This window comes from Sparus aurata, chromosome 5 (assembly GCF_900880675.1).
Source record: "Sparus aurata chromosome 5, fSpaAur1.1, whole genome shotgun sequence".
Taxonomy (NCBI): domain Eukaryota; kingdom Metazoa; phylum Chordata; class Actinopteri; order Spariformes; family Sparidae; genus Sparus; species Sparus aurata.
Genome location: NC_044191.1, coordinates 14,176,887 through 14,204,732, shown reverse-complemented (window position 1 = coordinate 14,204,732; position 27,846 = coordinate 14,176,887). Strand labels below are relative to the sequence as shown.

The window sequence follows — 27,846 nt, the reverse complement described above, 5'->3', positions numbered from 1 at the left end:
AAGATATTTTGCCCTGTTCTTTTCACATACCTGTTAGCTTTTATCAATACAACAGTATTATCAATTTCATGTTTTTACGCTTCTTCAGTATCAACGCGGTACGCATTAATTGGTTGACAGAAGTTGACCGATAAGCTTAAGTGACCAATAAGAGACGAGTTGATGAAAATAGGAACGTCCCTCTCATTTGTCACTGGCCAGATTTCCACAATATTCGTGTTGACGTCTGACTCCGGACGCTTTCATTGGTTACCGAGATGACGGCCAGCCTCTAGCCAATCAGAATGACGGATGCATCCAGCTCATGGTATAACTGTAAAGAAGAGCACGGAAACGGCTGCTCTTTCGTGTGAAATCACAGAGAACGTTGAGTAACGAGAATCGGTCAAGCCTCTTACACATTTAGCTAGAATTTCTTTATTTATTGATAGTAATCCAGGTGGACGACCATGGCCTCGGGAGGGGAGTAAGTTGAAACATCTTTCAGTCCTTTTAAAATGCGTTTTTCTGAACAATGGCTATCCGCAGTTGCCTTTTAAATGGCTAACGTCAGCTCAGAATACGGTCGTTTATTAAAGTTAGCTCAATTGCTAATACATGACCGAGTTTGCTAGCAGGCGAGCTAATGGGGTCAGTTACTTCAGCCTCCGCACTTTTGTCCATTGGCTGGATAACCTAACATTAAAAATCCGCTGACAGCTGAGTGTTATATCGACAGTTGTTAAACTGCTGTCATCCACACGGTTGTCTTTGGCTAGTTACCGATACTGAGTTAGCCTGCTGTGTGACAGCTACTTGACAAAGCGCAGTCATCTCTGTCGTGTTTGCATGCTAATGCTAGCTTAGCAACAGTGTCAAGGCCAAAGCCATCCACCATCACATCGACAAGTTGGCCTATCCACCGGCTAATAGCCTGTCTTTACAGTTGACTTCATATTGTCAATTGATCATTATAACCCTAATCGGCAAAAGGCTGAGAGTAAGATTGAAGGCTAACGGCTACACGAAAGAAAACGCTAGCTAACGATAGTCATCCAACAGTTAGCTAAATGTCCATAGCCACACAGTGCACCTAAGCTAGCAGGCTAACAAGGTCCGGCTATTCATTCTGAATGATCGACAATTTACTTGTGCTCTAATTCGCTGTTAGCAAAACAGTTGTGAAATAACACATTTCCTCATCCGACTATCATGTGGCTCATCCTCGCATCGGTCGCGAATATATTCAAAATCACAACCGAGTTGGTACATGCTCTAACCGTGAAGGAACCTAGCTAGCTCACAAAGTTTTTTTCTAATTCTTTTGCTGTGTCATCTGGGCTCACTCGCCAGTCAGTTAGCTGTAAGGCTAACATTAGCATGCTAACAACATGAAAGAGAAACCACAAAACGGGTTCAAGACTTTTCTGGAAACTTGTGGCAATTTGAACCTTAACGTTAATCACTGGTTCGTTGAGTGCAGTAATTTGATTGTACACAGTATTGTGCGTAGTATTATTCTTACGTGACGTTTAGCCATCGTGATAAGCGAGTTGTATACATGACCTGTTTGCACTTATGGTTGCTACTGCGACAAATACTTTATCAGAGATATTATCATTAATAATGTAGGAACATGCACACAATCGAATTGGCTTAAGGTTATCAGAATTGACTGATGCCTCCTATCATTGATTACACAAGTTGATGTGTACCTTTTCATAGATGTGTAAATATTGAAAATTACAGAAGCAATACATTTACAATAAACTTTACAAAGCCCAAACCAATCAATAACGTTGGTAAAAGCACTCCTGTCAGATCTCTCTTCAGACATTATTTGGTCTTGGATTTAAAACGATCCCAGTACCTTAATGGGTTTAAGTAGTTCACCATAGTGCCCCCCTGATAACAGAATGCTGGATGTTAATATTAAGGTGTTCTCCAGTTCTCCGTAGATGTACTAGAGAAACTAAACTAGAAACTGAGAAGTTTCACAATGTCACAGATCACTGCTTGGGTGATAATGAAGTAATCAAACCTAAGTCATATGCATTATTGTTGTTAATTCCTTCCTAATTTAAGGAGCTTAGTTACTGTAGGACCTGCGTGATACCTTGAAGATGCTAAATAAGTATATTTTTCTGACCCACAACTTGTTTATTCTGTTTGTCATCATAGATCCAAAAATGATGATCTAGCCACTGCAATTCTGAAACAGAAGAACAGACCCAACAGACTGATTGTGGATGAGTCCATCAATGAAGACAACAGTGTGGTCTCTCTCTCTCAGGTAGATTTCTTTACATTGTTTATATTATTCTAAAACATGTAATCTGTCATCATGGTCCAGATGTTTGGATAGCTTTTTATGAGCCGTATTTTAAATACACACAATAGATTCGCAAAAATGATTATGTTTAATGTCCCTTAAGACCAAGATGGACGAGCTGCAGCTCTTCCGTGGAGACACAGTTCTGATGAAGGGAAAGAAGAGGAGGGAGACCGTATGCATCGTGCTGTCTGATGACACCTGCTCCGATGAAAAGGTCCGCATGAACAGGGTGGTCCGCAACAATCTGAGGGTCCGACTGGGTGATGTCATCAGGTGAGGAAAAGCACACACTTAACCATCTAAATTCTTTCAACAACCATTAAAAAAAGAAATGGTGTTAAGTAAAATGTGTCCACCAGCATTCAGCCATGTCCCGATGTGAAGTACGGAAAGAGGATCCACGTGCTCCCAATAGATGACACAGTAGAGGGAATTACTGGCAACCTGTTTGAAGTCTACTTGAAGCCATACTTTCTGGAGGCTTACAGGCCAATCCGCAAAGGTGAGTAATATCTTGCAATCCAAGTTAAGATTTTATTTGGCCTGGTTGATTTAAATATATTTCAGTGTATGACATACAACCCTTGTTAGAGGAAAATGAACATTGTTTCCTTCTACCATGCAAAGGTGATATTTTCCTGGTCAGAGGCGGTATGCGTGCTGTGGAGTTCAAGGTGGTAGAGACCGATCCTTCTCCCTACTGCATTGTTGCTCCTGATACAGTCATCCACTGTGAGGGCGAGCCAATCAGGAGAGAGGTGGGTAGCTGGTACAGTGCAGTGGTAGTGCATGGATTAACGTTTTCCAAAAAAGAATCGCATTAAAAATGGAATGTCTTGTGTCTGAACATGCAGGATGAGGAGGAGTCCCTGAACGAGGTGGGCTATGATGACATTGGAGGAGTGAGGAAGCAGTTAGCTCAGATCAAAGAGATGGTGGAGCTGCCTCTTAGACACCCTGCACTGTTCAAGGCCATTGGAGTCAAGGTAAGGGACGTTTTTAATCTGTATGGAGGAACAACCAAACTTGCTTGGCCCTAAATGTAGAATTACAAGGGGCTGTGTTTGCGTAAAAATGACTTTACTTTCTCATTTAAAGGTAAAGTTGAATTTAATTGGCACCCATTCCCAATTTCAAAACACTAGGGTTTTGCTCCAATCATACTTGTACCGAAGTGACAGTGGCAAATGTATATTAACTTTAGCTTGATCTTGATGTGTAACTTGACATTGTGTCACTTTAGGAGTCTTCTGTGCTTATGCTGCTGTTACACTAGGTTTAGTGTATCTGTCAACTGTACATTTCAAGTGTTAAATCACAAGAATAATGCAAGAAGTGAACACACTACCTCATGGTGTGTGCATATACTGGTCTTGGGTTTGTTTGTCTTTTCAGTTTGTGTATATATAAAAGAAAAAAATTTTAAACCCCTTTTCAGCCCCCACGTGGTATCCTGCTTTATGGACCCCCTGGAACTGGAAAGACCTTGATTGCTAGAGCTGTAGCCAATGAAACTGGAGCTTTCTTCTTCCTGATTAATGGTATGAATAAGCATCCACATTTTTCTAACATGTCTTCATAGTCTGGGTGATGGTTGGTTATATATGTGGATGAGTGGATATGTGGATCTCAGACACCACATAGTGTTGTCTCTGACAGTGGTTAGATGGGACGGGACTCATTCTGTGCATACATATGAAATGTATTTGGTGTATATGCTGTGCTTTCCTCTGAAAACAAAATGCTGGTCTCCATTTTAGGTCCTGAGATCATGAGTAAGCTGGCAGGAGAGAGCGAGAGTAACCTGAGAAAGGCCTTCGAGGAAGCGGAGAAGAATGCTCCTGCCATCATCTTTATCGATGAGCTTGACGCAATCGCTCCTAAGAGGGAGAAGGTGAGTGGGAGGAGAGGACGATTGAAAAACATTACGGTGTCTGTTTATAACTTGAGTGTTTTGAAATTATTAGAAATGTCTCTGTCTCCAGACCTAGGAAAACATTTGAATTGCACACAAAGCTAACTCTATGCTTGTATTCTTTCGGTATTTCATTTTTACAACAGTAATTCTTCACACACTGACGGAAAATATAGCTGAAAGGGACTTGGTGTTATCTGTCACATCCTGATCATTGGCCAGAGGATTCAAATTTAGTCAGTATATTAATGTAAAGGTAAAATTTTAAATGTGAAATTGTATAGCAACAATGTTTGTGTGTTTTGTAGACTCATGGAGAGGTGGAGAGGCGCATTGTTTCTCAGCTGTTGACTCTTATGGACGGCCTGAAACAGAGAGCTCATGTCATCGTCATGGCGGCCACCAACAGACCCAACAGCATTGACCCTGCACTCAGGAGATTTGGTAAGTTTTCTGTTTAAGATGTTCACATTTTACTGTGGCCGTAAGTAGAGGAAGCTACATGTAAAACTAACAAAATGTATACCCAGCAATCCACACTATTATAGAAAATTGTTTAACCCAGCTGTGATTTGATGTTTTATTTCAAACTAGGCAATTTTCATATACCTCATGTTTCTTCCCATAATATTTACCTTTACCTAAATATTGGATGGAACATTTTTAATAGGTAGTGCATGTCATGTATTTCTTTAGTTATATTTACATTTTTTGGGCATCCTTTCATAGTGCTCACATCACCAACCAAAGGCCTTCATTTAAATTCAGGAAAGCAATGTCGATGGGTTACACTGCTGAACGGATATCTATTCAAATGTAGCCTAGTTTCCTATATTTTGTCTTCTGGACAAAAATGATTTTTTTTGTTTAAGAGCATGAAATTTTTTCTATAGAAACCTTGTATTAAGCTCCAGTAAATTTAAAATGTCATTTATAACCAACAGCATCACATGCATTGGGTTGTGCTTCTAAGAAATGTCGCTACAATAGAGCTGAATTACTGTGTCTCATTTTACTTACCTCAAGCTGCTGGGTTTCTGGCATGTTGTCACATCACTGATTAAAACTGCCGGCTGCTGTTTATTTTGGGGGCTCTGCAGGTCACTAGTGGGTTAGATTCTCACAACACTGTGCAGTTTTAAAGGCATTAAGAAGGAATGGAATTCGTCCTTGCTTGTCAATCAATTTCATATGTAGACGAGTACTTTTGTAACTCTTATCTACAGTTTGGAAAGTTTCTTCTGCTGCCACACTGTTACAGTGCAGGCAACTCCTCCCTCAGGCTGTGCGCTTGAAGTATATTGAGGTGTGTCTGGAATGTTTCTGTTTCGTTGGAACTAATCGGTGTGTTTGAACCCTCTCCAGGGCGTTTTGATAGGGAAGTGGACATCGGCATCCCTGATGCCACTGGCAGATTGGAGATTCTCCAGATTCACACCAAGAACATGAAACTGGCTGACGATGTCGACTTGGAACAGGTCCGTAAACACAATTCTCCTGCAGTCAGGTGACACCAAACCACACAATGCTATTTGATAAGAGGGAGAATCATGTGGTTGTCTTGACCTGTAATTTCCAAGTAAAACCACAATGCATTCTCATAACTGCGGTTACTGCATTGCAGTGTTCATTGTTGGACTTCATGAACGTGTATGGTGTTTGTATGATGCTGGTCAGGATATCAACATCAGTGTGATCTCTGTATCTTGTATGTAGGTAGCCAATGAGACTCATGGACACGTGGGTGCAGATCTGGCTGCCCTCTGCTCTGAGGCTGCCCTGCAGGCCATCAGAAAGAAGATGGACCTGATCGACCTTGAGGATGAGACCATTGATGCTGAAGTCATGAACTCACTTGCTGTCACTATGGATGACTTCAAGGTAAAGCCTCTGAAATGTTTTTTTTTGCTATGTTTGCTCATTACGGCCCACTGAGCCCTTACTGAAATGATTGTCTATCCTTCAGTGGGCTCTGAGCCAGAGCAACCCATCTGCACTGAGGGAAACAGTTGTTGAGGTTCCCAACATCACCTGGGAGGACATCGGAGGTCTGGATGATGTCAAGAGGGAGCTGCAGGAGTTGGTGCAGGTAAGGACCTCTTCAAGAAATAGAATCATATCTAAAAAATAAAGTATTAGAAAAAACATTGACATTTTTATGGCTTGTACAATTCCCTTGTAATACTAACTGTGCTTTTCCTCCCCTTTTTGTAAAAATTCAGTACCCAGTGGAGCACCCAGACAAGTTCCTCAAGTTCGGCATGACCCCCTCCAAGGGTGTGCTGTTCTACGGTCCCCCTGGTTGTGGTAAGACTCTGCTGGCCAAAGCCATTGCAAATGAGTGCCAGGCAAATTTCATCTCCATCAAAGGACCTGAGCTGCTCACCATGTGGTTTGGAGAGTCTGAGGCCAATGTCAGAGAGATCTTTGACAAGGTAAGATTGTTGTAAAGAGTCTACGTGACACTACAAGTTTCACTGATTGCAACCAATTCCACTCTAAATGATCAACTTCTGCACTGGATTTAAGACCATTCTGCGTATCTGTGTGATGTCTCCAGGCTCGTCAAGCCGCCCCATGCGTTCTCTTCTTTGATGAGCTGGACTCCATAGCCAAGGCTCGTGGCGGCAACGTGGGAGATGGTGGTGGAGCAGCCGACCGTGTCATCAACCAGATCCTCACCGAAATGGATGGTATGTCCAGCAAGAAGAACGTCTTCATCATCGGTGCCACAAACAGACCAGACATCATTGACCCCGCCATCCTGAGACCTGGGCGTCTGGATCAGCTCATCTACATCCCCCTGCCCGACGAGAAGAGCAGGATGAGCATCCTGAAGGCCAACCTCCGCAAGAGCCCCATCAGCAAGGTGACCATGCCGCGATTCATAAATGCATCAACAGACTTGCTGATTAACTGTTGTGTTCTTTTAATGCACTCAGTTTTATATAAATACATGCTGGAGCACCAAGAGAAATCTTTTTACAATAAATTGACTTAATTAGAATTTAAGAGAATCAAAATATGTATACCTACATCTAATTTTCTTGTTTAGGATGTGGACTTGGACTTCCTGGCAAAGATGACCAATGGCTTCTCTGGAGCAGATCTTACAGAGATCTGCCAGCGGGCATGTAAGCTGGCCATCAGGGAGAGCATTGAGAATGAGATCCGCAGGGAGAGGGAGAGGCAGACCAACCCATCAGCCATGGTCAGTGCTTCTTCTGTTCCTTTTTATTCATCTTTTTACATTTGCACACTTCTGCTCTGCTGCTGCTTTAGATGCTTGACATGATGGTAACTCTTATAACCTTTGTTCATAGGAGGTGGAAGAGGATGATCCTGTGCCAGAGATCAGGAAGGACCACTTTGAAGAGGCAATGCGATTCGCTCGCCGCTCCGTCAGTGACAACGACATTCGCAAATACGAGATGTTCGCTCAGACACTGCAGCAGAGCCGTGGCTTTGGCAGCTTCAGGTACATTTTATTGTTTGACGGGTTGTGTTTGCATGAGTGTTGCATACTCTGTAGAAAGTGTGGCAATCCACTTGCATGGCTTCACTCCATGAGCTTTGTTGAGTGGTGCCATGCAAGTGGAGAGTTATTTAATAAAATTGGTTTCTCTGCTAGTTCTCCGCTGCTTCTGTTCTGATTGGCAGCCAGACTGAAGCGAGATTAAATTTAAGTCTACTTCATTACACGGAAATAATACCTTATCTGTATTTTTTTTAAAAACATGTTTGTAACAAGCTATAATATAATGGTAGTAACATTTTCCTGGAGCTCTTACTGAACATCCTGTCTTCACTCCTGAAAGTACATGCACTCCTATAAATGTTAGCGTCAGAATAGTCTCCTATAAAATTGGTCAATGATTATTTCTTTGCTTCCAGGTTTCCCTCCAGTGCTGCAGGCGGCAGTGGTCCAAGCCATGGCTCAGGAGGAACTGGCAGTGGTCCAGTGTTCAACGAAGACAACGACGATGACCTTTATGGATAAATGTACACTGCCCCACAGTGGTCAGTACCGGGATCACACCTGTACAAATTCTCACCAGATTCCACATTTTTAGGACTTTGTGCTTCTTTCATGTGTTCCTTTTTTTTGTATGACTTCCCTCGGAGAAAGCATGTAGCCGCTTGGTTTGCCCTGGCTTTGATGTGGGTGGGGGTAAGGGGATGTTGGAACTGGAAGATGAGTGACTGATGCTGATTGGGGAGGGAGGGCAGGGGTGGGGGGGTTGTTATTGAGTGGCCTCATTCTCAGTATATCACAACCAACATGAATGGCTTTAGTGATGGGATTCTATGCTAGACTATAAGAAAGAAAAGAAAACAACATATTGCTAATGACTTCCTCTTTTTTTTTTTTTAAATAAACAGTAGCATATAATGTATTACAAATTTGTCAAGGTTATGTTGTTGAAAATAAAATCTCACGAAATGGAAGTGTTATCAGTGTCTTTTTTTTGTATTTTAGTTCATGTCAGTTTTTCTGATTCAGGCTCTGTCTCATCTTTTACATCTTTGTCCCCTATGGTAAGAAGTGTCATTTCAAACTTTATAAATATTAATGTCTGTTGTTATCATGTCCAATACCACAGGAAGAAATTGACACAATATAGAGGATAGAACATTTTTATTGAAGGATCAGTAAAACACTGCACTGTGTCAAGTTCAACAGCATATATTTTTATTTACTAAACACAGCTAGTACAGGTATAGAATAGTATAGAACATTTAGAATTGATATTTACTGACAACAGTAAGTGCATTTTAAATTTAAAGAGAATTTACATTTAGTGGGGAAAGGTTATGAGAATATGTGGACATAAAGCAATGCTCTATATGAGTGCTTGTCATTTATGTTTTTGAGTAGAGACCGTCAAGAAACCATAAGAATTTGGCTGGAATTTTCACTTTATGAATGGAATGATCCTTTTCAACATCAGGTAGAATGAATTGCTAAATTTAGGCCGTGGGAGCACTGCTGCTGCCATGATTCAGTGATGATGTCTTCACTCTGCCAGACATGCAGGCACCATGTGATCAAAGCTTGTGACATTTGGCAGACAGGCAGTTCTGTGACTGACCACACAGTGTCACTCTGGCAGTGAAAGAATGGTGAAGGCAATGGATAATGGTAGCATTAGAAAAATGATTTGTTTTCTCCCCTCACTGGAATCTCAGTGAATGTGTGCCTAGAAAAACATGTTCTGATCTGTTCTCCTGGCAAATTTATTCACTTGAATATTACCAATTTAATGCCACCCATCCCAAAGAGGAACATCTGTTTTGATAGCATTTTAATTCAGTGTAGAAATGTGGTTTCTGCAGTATACAGTTTGTGACAATCATAAGACACAATCTCCCCTGTGTGTGGACTCAGTAGGGATCATGGAAGGGAAAATGAGGATGTTCTGCATCTCTCCACACTCTCTTGCCATCCCTCTGTGAAAAATAAAAATGGCAATTATTTATATTCACATTACAACCGAATGAGGGTTTGTTTACATAGAAGATTCAGGCTCGTACAGTCCAGCTCTCTAAGAAAGAAAGAGTATACCCGGCACGTTGGAGATTTATGGAGATCTAAAACCGGCTGATGTCTCAGCCAAATGGTGTCACCAGTGAGTCTTCAGCAATTTTGCACTGCGATGGCTGCTGTACATATATAAACATAACTCATTGGCATAACATGGGCTCTGCTATGGAGGGCCATCCTCTGAGGTGTCATGAGATCGGTGACTCACCTCGACTGATGGAACGATGAAGCGCTCGTTGCAGTTGAAGGATTCGATCAGCTTCATGTCGTCTCCTGACAGGGAAAAGTCAAACACCTGCAGGTTCTGCTGGATCCTGGAGGGTGTCACACTCTTAGGGATGCACACGACGCCCCTCTGCACGTGCCACCTGCCAAGAGGACACCAAAGACTTAAGCAGCTGTTTGGCGCTCATCTGTACACCTGAGCTCACAAGTCACTTTGTAGTTGTTGAGTGCCTTACCTGAGTATGACCTGGGCAGGTGTTTTCTGGTACCTCTGGGCTACAGCTTCAAGTCGAGGATCCTGCAGCAGACTTGGTTCACCAGGAGAGGCCCAGGGTCTGTCCCCGCTACCCAGAGGACTGTAAGCTGTCACACAAACTGCCACTGACCTGAGGCAGAGGTGTATGTACCGTCACTGACACAATGAGAACGATATTCAACGGAACTGACGACAAAGAAATTGATCTGCAAATGACACTGACCGACAATGAGACAGGAGGTCTGCTTGAGACAGATATGGATGGCATTCCACCTGTGGGACCACGAGACACACACTGAATCACAATTGTCAATAAAACCTCATAAACTGTATTTATTTGGCCACATTGTACCTGATTCACCACAGGTGGGTGTCTGGCCATGCTAATAATGTCATCAGTCTGCCTGGCGTTGAAGTTGGACACTCCTAGAGCTTTGACCAGACCTTTGTCCACCAGGCTCTCCATGGCTGCCCAGGTGTCTCTGTAGTGTGTGTCAGAGTAACAGATACTCCCATCCTCCCGTCGAGGCATCAGCTCCTTCCCAGGCCTGAAACATCCACACACACACACACACACACACACACACACACATACAAACAATAATCTCATATTGATCCACAAATTGACCACCACGGAGAGACAAATCAGTTTACTGGCTGCAGATACTCACTGGAACGCCATGGGCCAGTGCATAAGGTAGAGGTCCAAATAGGAGAGACCCAGGTGGGCCAGAGTGGTCCTGCATGCCGCCTCAACATCCTCTGGGTCGTGTTTGGTGTTCCACAGTTTGGATGTTATAAACACGTCCTCACGACGTAGAGCCTGGAAGAGAAAGGACAGGTGTATCATGAAAACGTTTCAGCATCTTGACTGTGGCCATCTTTACCCAGAATGTATACTAAGCCACAATTCCTATCATTATTATTACTCTAGTTTCGAAACCAAGAAGTGACCGCTGACCAGGAAATGACCTTAAACTGCAGACGCTGCAGTTCATGGGCAGGAGTTTAACCCCTCCACCCACAGGAGCTCTCTGCTTACTCTGTCTGACTCTATTGTGAGTGCTAATTTACAGCACGTCAGTAGACTTGAGCCGCATTAAGCGTCGTAAGGTGTATGATAAAGAATTTATCAGCCATATGGTATTTCTTTTGCATAGTTGACATTTAAAAAGTGCTAGTAAATGCATAATAAAGTATATGTGATGTGTCTATGATGCTATTATTAACGTTAATGGTCTTATTAATGTTAAAAAGCATCTTATGAGGACCTTATTACCTATTAATTACAATTATTACATGGACCTCAGTATGAAAGCATAACCAAAATATTTTTCATCAGCAAAAAGATGGCTGTCATGTCACTGCAAATGCTCAGTTTTTTCAATACTCTGAGAATTGACAAGCAAGTCAGTGGATCTTGTTTTGTAAACTGCTCTTTTCAGTGCTTAAATTAAGCTGTCAACCTCAACTTCAGAAAGGAAGAGAGTAGGATAGAAATTACTTTACTATCTACTTCCTGTGGGCCAAAATGCTGAAATTGTTCTTTGCTTGCACGTGCAAAAAAGGGTACATTAAAAAAAACACAATACATCACATTAAATGCAGGACACGTTACAATTATGTATTTAAAACAAAAAAAAAGATAGGAGCTACATCAAAAAGCGCATCAGGCACTGAACTGGAACTTTTATCCAACATTGACAAGAAGAAGAAAAATGCTCAAAATAAATAACATTGCAAACATCATCTACTAATGAAAAGTCAAGTGGATCCTGAAATGAGATTGTTCGGTCAACTGTTGTTTTCAAGGTCAAGAATAAACCCTCAAAATTGTGTCTAATTCAAACTTAATTCAGAGTTTCTCACCTTCCCTGGGCCGAGCCTGACAGCCAGAGCCTCTCCCACCTCCTGCTCATTGCTGTACGCAGCAGCGCAGTCAATGTGTCTGTACCCACAGTCTAAAGCTGCCAGCACTGCCTGCTTCACCTGAGAACATAAAGACACACACAGTCCAAACACTATTTCATTTATAATTTCTGAAATTGTGGTTGGTAGCGCCAGAGTTTGTGGTTCCACCTGCCCTGGACCGCTCTTCCATGTGCCGAGCCCGACCAAGGGCATCCTCTGCCCCGTGGAGAGAGTCACGAAGGTGCTCATGTTTCACCTCTGAGGACCTGACGGAGAACAGACGGAGGAGAGTGTGAGGTGTTCACATGTAGACTCCTATGGAAACGGACCCTGTCATCATGACTAAGTCCTAATAGCATGTTACTGATTCACACTCACGTCTGAATTCATTAACTCCAGCAGGGGCTGTGTGTGTGTGTGTGTGCATTTACTCTACATGTGCAAAGGCCTTTCGCAAAGCAGTCACCCTCATGCATGTAGATACATTTTCTGCCAACAAAGCAACAAAAATATCGGTGACCTGCTTTTTCTAATGTGTTTTCACCCTCTGAGCTTCGAAGTTTTTCCTTGGAACTATAAACCTTCTGTGAACCCAGCCTTATTACCAGAAATAGCTGATTAAGGTATATGGGATTAGTCACAGTGTGGCACTGCTGCAGAAGATCCCAGAGCCTTCCCATGGTGCCCTAATTGTCTGCAGTATCCCTACCATGTGATACACATTTCACATGATCTCTTAAAACAGATCACCTGCCCTGACGGCCCAGCGGCATGACAGACGGTGTAATTGACTAATGCTCTAACACAGCCTAAAAACACTGCAAAGATAAAACCATAAAGTGAGTTAAAGTCTATTTATTCGTTAGTCTTTTCATTTTTCTTACCCGGGATGGCTCTGCTAGATGGACATGTGATCAGCTGAGGGCCAGTCTGGATTTTAACAGACAGGCTGAGGTCAAAGTCTGCCTTCATTTGTTGATCTGTAACTCAAACTGATGGGAAGTGTCCAAACTCCACTATACTCACTGAAGCTAGGGGTGGGCAATACCGCAAATTTTGGTATCGATCTGATACCAAATAATTACAGGGCCAGTATCGCAGATACCAATACCGATACCGATACTGAAAATTTGGTACTTTTGACTTTAATTAGTTGACCATGATTATGATAATGATAAAACACAGGACAAAGATTTTAGCCAAATAAGAAAATTATATTTAACTTGATTAAATCTATAACCTATCTGCATGTAGCCTAAATAGAATTACTGATGTTCTTTCAACAGATACTACAGAAGGGTTATTATATTCTGCCATATTCAAACTTCAGGTTTGAGGTAAGCTCTATATCAATATAAGTATATATTTTTGAGTTTCAGTTACAGTGAACCTGAGTGAGTGGAGTGAGAGAAGTGAAGAGGAGCGCTGCGCTCACGCAAACTCTGTGAAGAAATACGAGTGCTTTGCTGAATTTATAGAAGAGAAACTACAACAAAAATATCGATCTCATCACGCTATTATCGATCCGATACCAATACTCACCTTGGTATCGATACTATTGATATTTGGATCGATCCGCCCACTTCTTACTGAAGCAGCATACAGTTAAATTCTTAAATTTATTACGTGTTAAATCTTTTTAACACGTAAAAAAATTAGGTTTTAAAATTATTATTATTTTTTCTCTATATTAAGTTTGATCACACAGGATTCCAAAAGTGATTTCTTACCTCATTTTTATGGCTTCTTAATAACCAATGTTTAACCTTTCTCAGGATCCCATGTTTAACACTGAACATGAGAAACCTTGTTCATTTCATCGTTTACAGTGTCATAAAGGTCATGTCACGAATCCTCATTTTCCAACATCCAAGCTACTTATTTCTGTACCAAGAGGGACTGAGCAGCGGTGCAGAAGTACTCAAAGACAATAGTGCCGACTAAACAACGTAAAAGCACTCCACCAGAGCTTAAAGCCAATGCGTTTAAATTTGTACTTGAATGTATTATCTGAAAAATGTATTTTAACTATCACTCATTCTGCAGAAAAATATCCCCAGTGACTGATACATTATACTTATACATTATCACACTATTATTAGATTTAACACTGATGCATCCATGTGTCAGCAGCATTTACTGGTGGAGCTAGTTTTAACTGCTATTCACCAGTCGTGGAAAGAGTACTCAATTACAAGTAAAACTACTGGTATTAAAATAATAATGAGTGTGGATCCGAAGTATTCTTTTCAAACGCGACTCATAATATTAGTTACTTTTAGACTGTTGATGTTCAATGCATTGTCAATTGCAGGCTTTCAATCAAAGCGGGTTCTGTTTATCCAAAACTCCTGTTCTGCTCAGTAGTCATGGTACCCAAAAGTCATATTTGACATACTTAAAATATATTCCTCTGGCTCTGATGCAGCACGCTATCCCTAAAGGATACAAAAGGTGGTGAAGTGGTGGTATAAAGTAGCAGAAATCTGAAGTACTGGAGTGAAGAACAAGTACCTCGAAATTGTACATAGGAACAGTTCATGCACTTAGTTACATTCCATCACTGCACTCAGGAAACAGATGGATAACTCTTGAAAGAGAAACTCAGATGACACAAACTGTGAACTTCACACATTTGGTTTATTTGTTGTCACTTTGAAATGATCATAAATATTGTCAAATGCACAGAAGCAGTGAGAGTCGCTCAGCAGCAGTGTCCAGTCCAGCGCCTCCGGAGGCTCTGAGAGGCAGGACGCTCACACACTCAGACCAGTCATTCAAGTCTCAGCCCGTCACCTTAAAGTTTTGTCAGAACCTTTTATGACATAAAAGTGCATTTAATCAACATTCGCATTCAAACATTTTCTCACTCGCATGTTACCTACGACCCACCAGTGCTCTCTGCATAAACCATACTCACACATACGTGTTGTCATTGCTTTAAACTACAGTAGGAAGAGCTTTCAGAGAGCTTTCAGAGCCCCCTGCAGCTGAGACAGAGAACAGCTGCTGCAATGTTACAAAACCTGTTTCCTAAACAGGGGTTTCTCTACTGAAAAAACAGATGTTAAGTTTAATGTACAGATGTTACAGAAGACAGAAGCAGTTATCAAATCACAAACTTCATGAAGCCAAAGAGGAGATCCCAATGGGGGGGGGTCTGTTTTTGGCACTGCTCACAGTAGCACCGAGACGTTGCCTTCAAATGGCGAGAGAGAAAGCAGAATATAAACAACAAAGCTGGGTTTCCCAGAGAAATCTCCACTTTTTACTACGTCAGATTAACTGGGAGATCCAACCCGTCTTTGTACGGCACTTTACAGGGAAACATTGGCAAAATTCATCAGTCTTGTATCAAATCTTTACCTAAAAATCTCCATGTGTTCATACAGTACTAAATGTTGATTGACTTAACATTGCTTACTGGTTTTCCAAGATCCCCACCACTGGGAGAATGGTAATGTCTAACACAGCATAGGGCATTGTCTGTTGTGCACTTAACATGCCTGGTTGTATGTTTATTACAGTGTGACCTGTATGTGTGTGTGTGTGTTCACATATGTGGTATGACCCCAGGGCTAAGGCACCTAAATGTCCCTCAGATAGTGAGCCAGGCTACTGAGTTCAGGGGAGCCACACAGCTCAGAAGGGAAAGCACCCATATTATGTGCAGACTGTATTATCCAAGCTTACACTGCTGTTACAGTATGTGATTGTCATTCCCAAATTTTCCAATGCAGCTAAGATATTATTTGAAGTAATGCGAGCCTTTAAGTGTGCGCGCATCAAACTACAACTGATCACGGGGAGACAGATCTTACTAAACAGTAAAAGGCCTACAGACTTCAAGCACAATGCTTCATCAGATTGAAAGCAGGAGTAAAGCAGGTCGCAGGGAGGGAGTTGTGTTAAAACTGGGTTTTTGCACTGAACACACGGAAGCTGCTGGTACACCCAAAGTATAAATAAATAATTCTATTTGAAACTTCTTTCGGAAAAGAAAATCCTGGAAAAAAGGTGTCTTTTAAAAAATATCTCACACTTCATTCTATCACAAAAAGGATCAGAGAGTTGGACAGCATATAAAACCACTGATAAATCCGTAAAAAACAGGGTTAAGAAAAGACGATCCTGTAAAAGCCACGATTGTGCCGAGCCCGTCCTCAGCGCCGCTCCACTGCTTCGGACGCTTGTGTGTGTGTGTGTGCCTGGGCCAAAAGACAGAAGAAATAATTACATCCAGACACTGCCATTCATCTCGGAATACTTCCCTCATCCTCCCACTGCAAAGTCCCTACACAGATCAGTGTGCTGTCACGCAGGACATGATGGAGACTTGATGTGGAAAGGGGAACTACAATGAGGGTCAAAATATAAGATAAAAGACCAATAGGGGTCGGTTTTATGGGGTTCGGGGCCATTGAGTCTGGAGTGTGTGGTAGTGAAGAGGTTGATGGTGAGTCTTCCTACGACTGGGGGAGGTGTTGTCTGATGATCTCTCTGGACTGAGGGGGGATCCTGTCGGGAAAACGGACAGAAAACTCCACGATGAGGTCACCGCGCTGTGACGGGTTCTTAGGGAAAGGCAGGCCTTCCCCTCTGAGTCGCTTCACCGTCCCTGGCTTGATGATATCATGACAGGGGAGCGATATGATGCGGTTTTCCAGCGTGGGTATGCTAACTGTGCAGCCACACAATGCCTGGAAGAGAAAGAAAGAGATGATTGAAAGGGTTAATATCCTAAGTAGGAAGTAAATGCCAAAGCCATTAATATCCCCATGACTTCATGTTCCCATGAACTAAAAACTTAACTTTGTCTCCGCTCAGTATGAAGTCAAACTTCCATGAGCTGTCCGTGTGTGTTCATCATGTGTGTGTGAGACAGGGTGGCCTTCCTGGCAAATTGTTTTCGTATCAACTCCAGCACTGAGGGGTCTACTGAACAGCACTTGGATCGGGAAGATTAGGAGGACACGACTTGGCAGTGGGAAAAAAGTCTCCCAGTTTTTGTGTGTGGGTGTGTATGTGTGTGTGAGTGTGGGTTGAAGGGTTGTGTGTGTGTCAGTGTTGGAGGGGCTACACATTGCACAGGGAACTAATTTTAGCAACGATCTCATAGCGGGGGCTAATGAAGTGAGGCAGGAATCGGCTGAGCTCGTAAATACTTGGAGGGCTTGTCAGATGGGCTGGCAGGACGAGGAGAAAGAACACATACACAAACATCCCCCCCATACACACACACACCCACACACACACACACACACACACACCCCCGCACCTCCTTATCACAATGCCTGATGAATCCAGTCAGAGCGTAGCAAGCGCCAAACTAAACACGGAGACCTGTGGTTATCACGACTTCACAGGCTTTCCAGTGAGCATCACTCGCCAGATTTGCGCTGAATAAAAATAACCATTTAAATCCAAAACTCTGTGAATGAACATCCTGATGAATAAGGAAACTTTTCTTATATAATGCATGTATAAGCAGCTGTTACAAAATGATATACAACACAAAATAAGGTCAGTGAATAAATACCATGGAGGTGTGGATAAAGGAGGAGGGAGAGCACGTATGATTCACGAGGATTAAAGGGGGTTTAGGTCAAGGAAGTAAGAAAAGCAGAAATATGTAACGAGAACTTGGAAACTTCAGAGGTTTAAAAAGTGACGTTTAAAGAAGGTATTTTAAAGGGTGATGTTGCCAAACGAGTTGGAACATGTGGTTAAGATGACCATGGTTCTAAATCTGGCTGATGTTAGCCTTTGTTACATGTTATTCCCACTAATAAAGTCAAAATTACCCTAAAAGTACTTAACAAGAAACCTTGATATACTAGCTTGACATCACCATGCACAGCTTTTCAATGGTCACAACATTTTGTTGCCATTTGAGTTTTTAGAACACCGAGCTGGTCTCTAAAGACACCTCAGTTATGGTAGAGTGCTTGGAGCTAAATGCTAATGTCACCATGCAAACATTCCTTACAGTGACAACTCCACCATGCTAATGTTTAACAGGTATAAATGAATTGCTAACTACACAATTTACCATATTTACATGCTCTCATTTGCCATAATCTATTAATTAGCTATCATTGGCTAATTAGGTATTTTTGGACCTGATGATGCAACAGGATGAGGAGCGACACTGTTGCTGTTCATCCTTTAGGAAACATGTATGTGCCTTACGAACTTCTTACCAATCCACCCAATACCTTTTGAGACATTTTGGAAAAGTTAGTGGATCACCAAAGTTGTTATATTGTTTGAGAATCATGACTGTTTACTATTTGACAGGATACGTGAACGTTTTCACCTGCTGGTGGTTCTTGATGAAAAGTCAGGCATTGATCATCTTTGCAATAAAGTGTTAGTACTCCTGTTTTATACACACCAACTCTTAACACCAATCATCTCAAAGCGACTGGGCCATCATGATGTAATGGTGATTTAGCCCATATCGGCAGGTGCTTAACCTCTAACACTCGGCCCATGTCAGGCCAATGTTGTATTAAGACTGCTGGAGGATTTTCTTGTCTCGTCTGGCGTTTTTTGGTGAATGGACGTGTGGACAGTTGAAGTTCAGTCAAGCGGAGCAGCTGTTCCAGAGGACAGATGGCATTTCCAGCCATGACATCAGTCTACTTTTACCCACTACATACATTAGGAGGTGATTTAGCCTGTGACTGCGATGGAGACTAGCGCTCATCCTCCTGTTATGAGCAGCTCCATTCACCAACACAAATCTTACACACAGAGACAGGTTGCCATGACGTTCGACACACACTGCTTGCTGATCTGAGGGCCCACTGATTGCATAAGCCTCGGCTCAGACATCATAGCTTTAAAACACACACACACACACACACACACACACACACAGACACACACATTTTGATTTTGCTAGTTGTGTGAATGTTCTGTGGACTTCCTTTTATTCCCTAGACCCTTATGCTAACAATAACTATCATTGTGACATGCATAACGTTTCTGATCAAATAATTTTCTGAAACCACCATTTTCAACATGTCCTCACAACCCAAATGGTCCCCATAAGGCTGTGGGATGTCAGGTCAGTCAAAACCCTTCATACATTCCTGTCCTGAATTCTGGTTGCTATTGCTGCATTTAATCGGACTGACAGGACTGAACCACAGTGATTCTTCCACCATCGTGGTTAAACAGAATATTTGTCTTTCCAAATTAAATCAAAGGTGAGGCTGTAAAGAGCGGTCCACATCCCCTTTAGAGCCCAACAGCTACAGTTAGCACCTATGTGTGTTTGGACGTGTGTTAGCAGCTGAGCTGAGTGCAGTGGTGACAGCAGCTAGAAACGCACTGCCACAGACGATTCCATCACACTGCAGTGGCTTCATTAACGTCAGAAAGAGCCAGACTATGAATCCAGGTATAGGTCAGTTTCAGGCGAGTCAACGTGTGAAATCAGTGCTGAACTCTCAAACTGCTTTTGACTGCTGTCACAGTGAGAGCACTGCAGGGCTGGAAATTGCCTCCAGCAGTGTCTCCCTGTGGTTTATGGCGTGGTCACACGAGTGCTTGGCGGCACAAACGCAAAATTGAGCAACCAAATATCGGGGGAATCATGCAGAAGTCCGAATATGCTACTAAGTAATGCATTTCCAAATATCATTAAGACATAACCTACCTTGTTTGTTTTTGCATAACACCTATGAAGAGCTCTTTTTTTTCGCTTATGGAAAACAATCGTCTTGTGGGGTATCATCTACTGGTGGATTGCATGACGTTTGCCATACGACATGCGGCAGGTTGCATGGAGCTCGCGCTGTGTTTTCACTGCAGCATCTCATCTTCAGGGAAGCAGAATGGAGCAGTGGAATATGAGCTCTTATTTGCTTTGGATACTGAATCATCTGACCCACTTCCCCCTCTATTCCCCGGATACCCCCCCCCCCCCATCTCCCCTCCCCTCCTGTCCTCCATCCCGTCTTTAGCTGCATCAGACTTAAGTCTCTTATCTGGCTGCTGTTGGAGCAGAGCACTTGTGCTGTGGGAGTTCTGCAGTGTAAACTTAATCATGGTGCAGGTTTGATCAAGTACCATCTCCTGCTTAACGCAACTAAGCACTCTCTAATACGCTCTCATTAATGAGGCCGTCTTCATGACTGCGTTGTGTGCAGACATCCTTGATTTTCTAGGCCAAGATTCAGGGAAAGATAGGCCAATATGTTATCATGTTATTTAATATATTCTATGGATGAATGGAGGGATGGATGAATGGATAGGAAGATATTGTTTATGCATTGATGGATAGATGGTTGAGTGGAGGGTTGGATGAATGGATAAGATTTTTTTTTAAAAAACAGGTTTTTTGTATGTTATTTTAAAGGCCCCTCTAGGGACGGGCATTGGAAATTAGCTAAGGCTACAAATGCTATGATGCTTTCTGTTGGATTGTTGTACAACCCACATGATCTGTATCTGTCCCTATCAAATAAACCATATACAATACAATACAATTCCTTGCGAATCACCTCTGAAGAGACTTATAAGAGTCGGTGCTGCTTTTAGAGGAAAACTGCTCAAAATTGGCCTGATTGGAGTACAGACGACCTCCCTGAAATGCCAAACTCTTTGAGAACATATGCCATTAGACTGAACATGGGGACTACAGACCAGTGAGTGGCAGCGCTATCAAGACAACATTAAAGCTCGTGCAATTCACAGGCCGAGAGCAGAGCTGTGCTGGACTCGCTGCCCTCGTAGGAGCAGCTAATTAAATGTCCTGCCAGTCACAGTAATAGCATCCTGGATTGTCACAACTGTTCCACCGCAATCCGTCTTTTACTGTGTGTGTTTTCAAATACACTTGAAGATGCATGAGTGTGTTCACTTGCATGCAATTTTCATGCTGTGTGTAGCTTTGTGTGTGCCTGGTTGCATGTGTGTTTATGCAAAACAGCACACTGAGACAGCAGCGCAGAACAAGTGAGGACGCCGGTCACACAAGGACAACACATTCCTGCTGCTTCTCTCACACTGCACTGACAGAGTCTGCCGTTCACTGATCCTGCCCTCCAGCAACACACACATATACACACTCACTCCTATATATGCTCTATATGGCCACCCACAGAGGACATAATCCAATCATTAAGTCACACTCACACCTCTACACCTCATCCAGCCCAGGTTGAGTGACAAGTGTGCCATTTTTGGATATTCAGCCAAAGCTTTGCAGCTGCATGAATACATTAAGTTTCTGCCTGGTTTGCTCTCATGGGGTTCAAACTCCCAACCTCAGTTGCAGTATCTGCTCATTTACATGCAGAAGAGACTGAAAAAAAACAAAAAAAAAAACAGATAGCAAGACAGAAGAGAGAAAGGGAGCGTGAAAAAGGACGGACGCACCTCTTTTAGACTGATCTTGCAGTTATAAATTATATTGGAACCGTCCCTCTTGAAGTGGGCGTGCCCTCTATCTTTAAGCACAAAGGCTATGTCAGCAGGAATGTTCTCGGGGGTCTCGTCCCCTTCCTTTGGGAAGGTGATCTTGGTTCCCTCCTTCCAGCCCTTCTTGATGATAATGTTGAGGATCTTGTCCTCTGTCCTCATGCTCCTCCCATCTGGGTTCAGTCTGCGGCGGGTGATCTTCATGCGCTTGGTGCAGCCGTGGAAGATCTCCTCCAGGGAGACCTTCAGCTCGTGGACTACCGGAGGGTCCTGGTGCTTTCGCCCGGTCCCCAGGCGCTCTGAAGGCACCCCCCTCCTCCTGCGGCCCTCCCCTGGGAAGCCGTTGTTCACCCCCCCTGGAAAGCCAAACTGCCTCCCGAAGTGAGCGAAGGGGTCATCCTCATCCATGTCCATGTCCTGCTCCGTGTCGTGGTCATTGTGGAAGGAGAAACCATTGGAGCGGTTGTGGCTGCGGTTGGAGCCAAAAAACATGTCGAAGGGATTGGAGCCGCCAAAGAAGGAGGCGAAGGTGGCGTGGGGGTCTCCGTGGAAGGTGTAGTGGTACGTTGTGCCGCCAGGAGCCCCCGAAGAGCTGCTGCCTCCTGTTTTCAAACCTGAGAGAGTGGAGGGAAAGAAGAACGTGAGACCTCAGATGCACATGCACACTCAAACGCCCACCAGCTGAAAAACACACATTAACACGAACTCAGATAGCAGCAACAGGACCCTGTTCACAAGAGACGGCATGTGGGTAACAGCCCAGAGGAGAGTGGAGCTCACGTGGGCGGGAAAAATCCCACAGCATCACTGATCTTCGTACAGCACCGGTGGTGGAGGAACTCATAAAATACCAGGTCACTCCGTTCATCACACTCACACAAATACACACACCTTTTGAACAGAGACACATGCACAAAACACCCACAATGAAAACTACAGGAGTCGCTGCTATTCATATCTCAACCACGTAATGATCTTTAGCAGTCTGTCTGTCAGTGAACACACACACACACACACACGCACACGCACACACACACACACACACACACACACACACACACACACACACACACACAAGAACAAGAAAAAGAACAAGAACAAGAACAAGAACACACACACACACACACACACACACACACACTATACTCGAAGCAGAGGATGACTGTAAAGTATTAGAGCTGGTAAGTGTTGTTGACACGAAGAATAACAATAGAAATCACACACAAGTTCCTGCACATAACCACAAACACAAAGACATGGAAGAGACACAGTGTTATTACTTCAGTGGCTCAAGTCCTCCACTGTGATATTAGAAGCTGAGTCTGTTCCTGAGCTATTTCAATAACAACTTAATACATCATAACGCTTGCACTCTCTGTCCACTTTCTCTCAGTGATCCTTCAAGGACACAGGCAGACGGTTAGGATCAAACCCAGACGTGAAAACCTCTCACCTTCCTCTCCTAGCTGATCGTAGACGACCCTCTTCTTGGGGTCGCTGAGTACCTCGTAGGCCTCTGCGATCTCCTTGAACTTCTCCTCAGCGTTGGCATCCTTGTTCTTGTCAGGGTGGAAGCGCAGCGCCATGCGCCGGTAGGCCTTCTTGATCTCCTCCTCATTGGAGCCCTTGGGGATGCCCAGGGTCTTGTAGTAGTCCTTTCCCATAGCTGCACACACGCATACACTCTCTGGATTGGGACCCCCCCTCTTAAACTCTGGCAGTGGTCAGTCACTGGGGAGATACAAGGCTACCGTTACATATGGTCGAAAAATCAAACAGTGATTAATTCGGCAGATGCTGCGATTGCTATGCATGATTTACAATTAGTGGGAAAGATCATTTTTGCGCAAACTTTTTGAAGTTTGTTGGGGTCTTCACTGGGGGTAGACCAGTTTGTGGGGTCGTTTTTCCATTTGTCAGTTTTGTTTTTTTTATGTCTGATTGCTGGTGAAACAGATTAATTGAAATGCACTATGGCTCTGATCCAGCATCCTTTCTCTCTCCTTAATCATTACTCTGTGCTCTCGATCAGTGTCCGGCCCACAAAATCTGACTGGTTGCACATCACAAGTATTAACCCATCAACATTGAACAAAGACTCTGCAAAGTATTAAGTAACGAAAGTTATCCAAAACATTTAGTGGAGGGAAAGTTTTAAGGAGCAGGAAATGGAAGTACTTAAGTATGCCTCAAAATGGCCCTTAAGAGCAAATTGTTATTTTTATTTTTACAGCATATGTATATTGGTTCCAAATAATGATTACTATCCCTTGATGATTAATTATCGATATCATCCTTGAAATTACCATTATTATCAGTCGAACCCTAGTCTTCACCATACAGACATGCCTTCTTACATCTGGAGAACAAGATATGTAGGCTAGTTCATCTCTGCAGCATTCCAGTATTTAATCTTAATGCTGTTTTATCACACATTTGACTTTTATTCTTGGTCGATTGTGCGGCCCTATGTTAGTTAGTTAGTGTCTTATCACACTCCTCCGAGGTCAATGCTGACCGGAGCAACAGACTATATGTGTCCTGGCAGAGGTGCAGGGGACAGTCAAGTGCTCTCTATTAGAGGTTTACTGTGAGTCTATTTAGTGATAGATGGAAATGGAAAACCAGAGCACCGCCTTGTTGCCATGGGGATGTGGCTGCAGAGGAATCCCCTTCATCTGCTTCATCAGCGGGCTTCTCCTTATCAGATCAGCCTGCCAGGTACAGACAATACCTGGACTCATTCATCACAAAGGCACTTATTTTGAAATGTGGTGATATTTTCAGTTTTTTTTTTTTTAGTTTTTTTTTTGCATCATATATAGATTAAATAAGAATGGCTTGACTATAGACTGATCCTGCTCAATACATGCTGTGTCAAACCATCTGGGCAGAGACACACAACCTGTCAGACAGCAGACTCCTCTTCACTGAGACACTGCGGTCACTGTGTCCAGGACACAGCGATCCTCTATTTAACCGAAGGAGCACAAAAGTGGGGAAGAAAAAAAGAAAGCCTCTTCACGCCGCTAAGCTGTCAGACAAGGACGTGGTTCGCTATTACATCACAGAACCCTAAAATCTTAAAGCCCGACATTTTGAACCATTCATTTAAGTCATAATTTACACTGTTCAACCCGACACAGGTTCCATATTAATCCACAGAATGAAAATGAAATAACCAGGGGCAGGGAGCCAGGTGAGAAGCATACGCGAGATCTTGCTAATAAAAACGAGATTGAGGGAAACAAAGCAATGGAGCATCAAATGAAGAAAAATCCTACCGGAACGCTCAGCTATCTCTGAAGGGAATATCACGCCAACATGGCCCGGCTGCCTTGTGTCTTTCTCTCCTTCAGCCCCCGGTGTCTGCCCGCCGCCCGGCACCGCTGGGTCCTTATAAATTGACGTCAGGACGCCGCGAGGATCACAGGCTCGGAAATAACCGGTGACCAAACACTGAGCTGCGTCTGACGTCTCACTGGAAGACCTCGGACAACTGCCCACACAGCCCGGCCATAAACCCAGATCCACCACACACAGCCCCCCCCCCACCCAGGCTGCTATTGTATGCGCGCAAGAAAAGGATTTGGAGAGAAGAAACTGCGGCTCCGGAAAGTTCGTGCGGTTCAGTCATTAATATTCATGATCTAAAAATCAATGAACTTATTAATTTTGAGGCTGTGCCAGGTGACAACTCCCTCTCTCCCCCCCCCCATTCAAGTCGACTCCCCATCCGTGATCCTGGTCTGCCCCGGTCCGAAATCTGCTGCGTAAAATCTGCATTTAAAAAATAAAAAATGAATAAAACAATTCCTTACCAAGCCTGCTACCCTGTGTCCGATCCGATCCTATCCGATCCGCTCCGGTCGGTGTCTAAAAAAATCAGTTTGCAGTCTGGAGAGCAGACCCAGCCCTCTCAGCCCAGCGCCGGCAGAGCTCTTTGTTTAAGGTCTATGCTCAGGCTGAGTGAAGCTACATCTAGGATGGAGTTAAACTGAGGTTTTCTTTAAACAAGAAACGGACCAGTTGCATTGCTTTAATTCTCTCCCCCTTGTAGGATCCACCGGTGTAAGCTGGCATGTCAGAGGCTGTGGTTCACTGTGTGGAGAAACAGAGTCATATTTGGGGAGAGAGAGAGGGAGGGAAAGAGAGAGAGAAAGAAAGAGGGAGACAGGGAGTCCTTAGAGTTGTCAGAAGAACAAACACCTGACAGAAAACGCGTGCGTGCGTGCGCGTGGTCGTGTAGTCGTGCTTGGATTGAGTTAAACGCTGCTGAGTCATGTGATGACTCCATACACGCACGCATTTTTGATCTTCTGTCTCTGTAAACAGTGAAGATGTATGCAGTCCCATCCTACCTTTCCAGCACCGATGCCCGAAATAACTCCCAACTTCAACCCAACCTCCCAAAATAATACCTCCTGCCCTTAACCCTGGACTTTAGTTTGATATCCTGGGAACTCACTCAAGTTAAAATAATAATTAAAAAAAAAACCCACACCAAGATCAAACACGGGGACCCTGGAAATCTTAGTTGCAACGCCCTACAAAAAATGACCCCCAACATGAACCCTTTCCCTTAGGTTAAATCTACTTTTAAATGTAAAGTTTGTACGATTTTGGGGCAGAAATGGAAAATAATGTTCAAAAGTGTCATTAATTTAACTTAACTTAAACTTAAACTGACCGGCTTTTGCGTTCACATAGGTGCACTGCCGGTCTATGTGGCTTGCGGTACTGAGCAGATCGCCAGCTGTAGCTTCCCCGGTAAACGGACTGACAGCAGAAGCATAAATCAAGCTTCAGCCTTTTATATCTACAGAGTGAGCACATTCCACCATGTTGCGCCACCATGTTTTTGTTTTTTTTACAATAGCCCAAGGCAGACAAACAAAACACAGGCTCTAGAGAGGGTCTTTTAATGTTTTTAGCAGCTATTGTAAGGAAAGGTGAAACGAGGGGTGTTCAGTTGGTTGCAATCTGCCAACACACCGCTGATGCCATTAAATCCAACACACCGGACCTTTGAACAGTTCCCCCAAAATAACCCAATTAACCTCGAACCTTGACCCACAGCCTAATTACGTAATGAGGGACTAGCCTACCATAAACACACGATCCTCCCATAGTCTGTGCAATAAGTTATTAAAATCAAATACATTGAAAATATTCAACACACACCCATTACAATAGTCTTAAGCCTAGATTCAACCCTCTTCCGGGCCTGAGGATTAGACTGTGGAGCTTAGTTCTGCCCTTTATTTCACCTTACAACTACACCTCAGCCTAACGATGTTTTCAAGAGTAGCCCCAGAATCATTATTTCCGCAGTGCAGATAGAAACCGACATTAACGTGTTAAAAAACAGTCCTCTCAGTGGAGGTTTATGTGTCCTCACTGTGAAGGAGATTTGCAAAAAAATTAAACCCAGTACATTCTGAAGGCCAAACATTCCTTCGAGTCTTCCGCATTGAGCACATCAACATGCAGCCTACCCACCTCTCTGAAAATCACATATAGCCGATTACACCACCGGTAGAGGCCTGAGTCATTATTGATGACCTTTATGCACAGAGAGGTACACTCAGTTGGACAAAGTGCTCCTGCTCCGCTGGGGTCAATGTGAGAAATAGACAGACAGAGAAAAATAAAGAGTCATTTAAAGCTTGAGTCATCACTCCCCACCGGACTAGCGAGGAGGTGCGAGAAAGGTGGGTGTTGTCAATGGAGGAGTCTGTCTGACACACATGCATGTACTCAGTGACTTGCACTCACACTCACACACAATCAAAATTAATGGAAACACATAGAGAAGTCACTGTGAGGACAAATGTGGATAGACATTCCTGTGTGTCCGGCTGAGTGTGTGTGTTTTGGCAGCAGTGAGGGACTTCAGGCCAGTGCAGCTGTCCCAGAAGAGCAACTGGTCAGCGGTGGGCTGTTACCCTCTGCTCAGCCTGTGACGGACACTGGGACATGTTGAAATCAACTGCAATGCACTGACGACAACAAGAGCTCTGAAAGCTAAATGTACATGCACAAGACACAATAAGCCTCTCTTACTCAATCCTGTCAGATTTCTTCATGGCCAGTTAGAGTTTGGAGAATATAATCACATCTCTGTACCTGCAAAGCGTGTTTGTTTTAAGTCTTCATCGTAATTGCCAACGATGGCTGAAGGAGGCTGATCCACGTGCTGCTGAGATGCTGACTGAGCACTAAAAGCGTCTAGGAACAACTAT

The 27,846-nt window shown here is 43.3% G+C and overlaps 3 protein-coding genes across 6 annotated transcripts; 1 reads left to right on the top strand and 2 right to left on the bottom strand.

The window, feature by feature from the left end:
• Positions 1 to 308: 308 nt before the first annotated feature.
• On the top strand, positions 309 to 8,678 carry vcp (valosin containing protein). Its single transcript, XM_030416610.1, has 17 exons — positions 309 to 466; positions 2,161 to 2,272; positions 2,415 to 2,587; positions 2,674 to 2,816; positions 2,942 to 3,072; positions 3,169 to 3,300; positions 3,753 to 3,855; positions 4,075 to 4,208; positions 4,538 to 4,673; positions 5,595 to 5,707; positions 5,946 to 6,110; positions 6,196 to 6,318; positions 6,452 to 6,664; positions 6,790 to 7,098; positions 7,285 to 7,440; positions 7,553 to 7,707; positions 8,124 to 8,678. The coding sequence occupies exons 1-17, from the start codon at positions 450 to 452 to the stop codon at positions 8,227 to 8,229; spliced, it is 2,421 nt and encodes an 806-aa protein (XP_030272470.1). The 5' UTR covers positions 309 to 449; the 3' UTR covers positions 8,230 to 8,678.
• A 173-nt stretch (positions 8,679 to 8,851) lies between these two features.
• On the bottom strand, positions 8,852 to 21,682 carry akr1a1a (aldo-keto reductase family 1, member A1a (aldehyde reductase)). Of its 3 annotated transcripts, none has more exons than XM_030416263.1 (9): positions 21,560 to 21,682; positions 12,335 to 12,432; positions 12,125 to 12,244; positions 10,927 to 11,078; positions 10,608 to 10,803; positions 10,479 to 10,528; positions 10,236 to 10,385; positions 9,983 to 10,142; positions 8,852 to 9,680 (listed from the first exon to the last, which is right to left on the bottom strand). In XM_030416263.1, the coding sequence occupies exons 2-9, from the start codon at positions 12,413 to 12,415 to the stop codon at positions 9,615 to 9,617; spliced, it is 975 nt and encodes a 324-aa protein (XP_030272123.1). In that variant the 5' UTR covers positions 12,416 to 12,432; positions 21,560 to 21,682; the 3' UTR covers positions 8,852 to 9,614. The 3 variants fall into 3 exon arrangements, with proteins under 3 accessions (XP_030272123.1, XP_030272122.1, XP_030272124.1); XM_030416262.1 differs by lacking the exon at positions 21,560 to 21,682 and adding an exon at positions 13,051 to 13,144; XM_030416264.1 differs by lacking the exons at positions 8,852 to 9,680; positions 21,560 to 21,682 and adding exons at positions 9,688 to 9,893; positions 13,051 to 13,144.
• On the bottom strand, positions 14,788 to 26,039 carry dnajb5 (DnaJ heat shock protein family (Hsp40) member B5). 2 transcript variants are annotated; one of them, XM_030416260.1, is made up of 4 exons: positions 25,423 to 26,039; positions 23,055 to 23,332; positions 21,560 to 22,215; positions 14,788 to 16,866 (listed from the first exon to the last, which is right to left on the bottom strand). In XM_030416260.1, exons 2-4 carry the CDS (start codon positions 23,263 to 23,265, stop codon positions 16,633 to 16,635), a joined length of 1,101 nt encoding a protein of 366 aa, XP_030272120.1. In that variant the 5' UTR covers positions 23,266 to 23,332; positions 25,423 to 26,039; the 3' UTR covers positions 14,788 to 16,632. The 2 variants fall into 2 exon arrangements, with proteins under 2 accessions (XP_030272120.1, XP_030272121.1); XM_030416261.1 differs by lacking the exon at positions 25,423 to 26,039 and adding an exon at positions 24,886 to 25,307.
• Positions 26,040 to 27,846: the final 1,807 nt, after the last annotated feature.

Bases quoted from the DNA above. Each gene is read 5' to 3' on its own strand.
- vcp (XM_030416610.1), top strand. The intron at 4,209-4,537 runs GTGAGTGGGAGG...TGTGTTTTGTAG, and splicing joins TCGCTCCTAAGAGGGAGAAG to ACTCATGGAGAGGTGGAGAG. The intron at 6,111-6,195 runs GTAAAGCCTCTG...TCTATCCTTCAG, and splicing joins TCACTATGGATGACTTCAAG to TGGGCTCTGAGCCAGAGCAA.
- akr1a1a (XM_030416263.1), bottom strand. From the start codon at position 12,415: ATGAGCACCTTCGTGACTCTCTCCACGGGGCAGAGGATGCCCTTGGTC. The intron at 12,245-12,334 runs GTGGAACCACAA...TTATGTTCTCAG, and splicing joins GGAAGAGCGGTCCAGGGCAG to GTGAAGCAGGCAGTGCTGGC. The intron at 11,079-12,124 runs GTGAGAAACTCT...TTTCTCTTCCAG, and splicing joins TCAGGCTCGGCCCAGGGAAG to GCTCTACGTCGTGAGGACGT.
- dnajb5 (XM_030416260.1), bottom strand. From the start codon at position 23,265: ATGGGAAAGGACTACTACAAGACCCTGGGCATCCCCAAGGGCTCCAAT. The intron at 22,216-23,054 runs GTGAGAGGTTTT...CCACTCTCTCAG, and splicing joins CGATCAGCTAGGAGAGGAAG to GTTTGAAAACAGGAGGCAGC. The intron at 16,867-21,559 runs GTGCGTCCGTCC...TTTCTCTTCCAG, and splicing joins GCAAGATCAGTCTAAAAGAG to GCATTGTGTGGCTGCACAGT.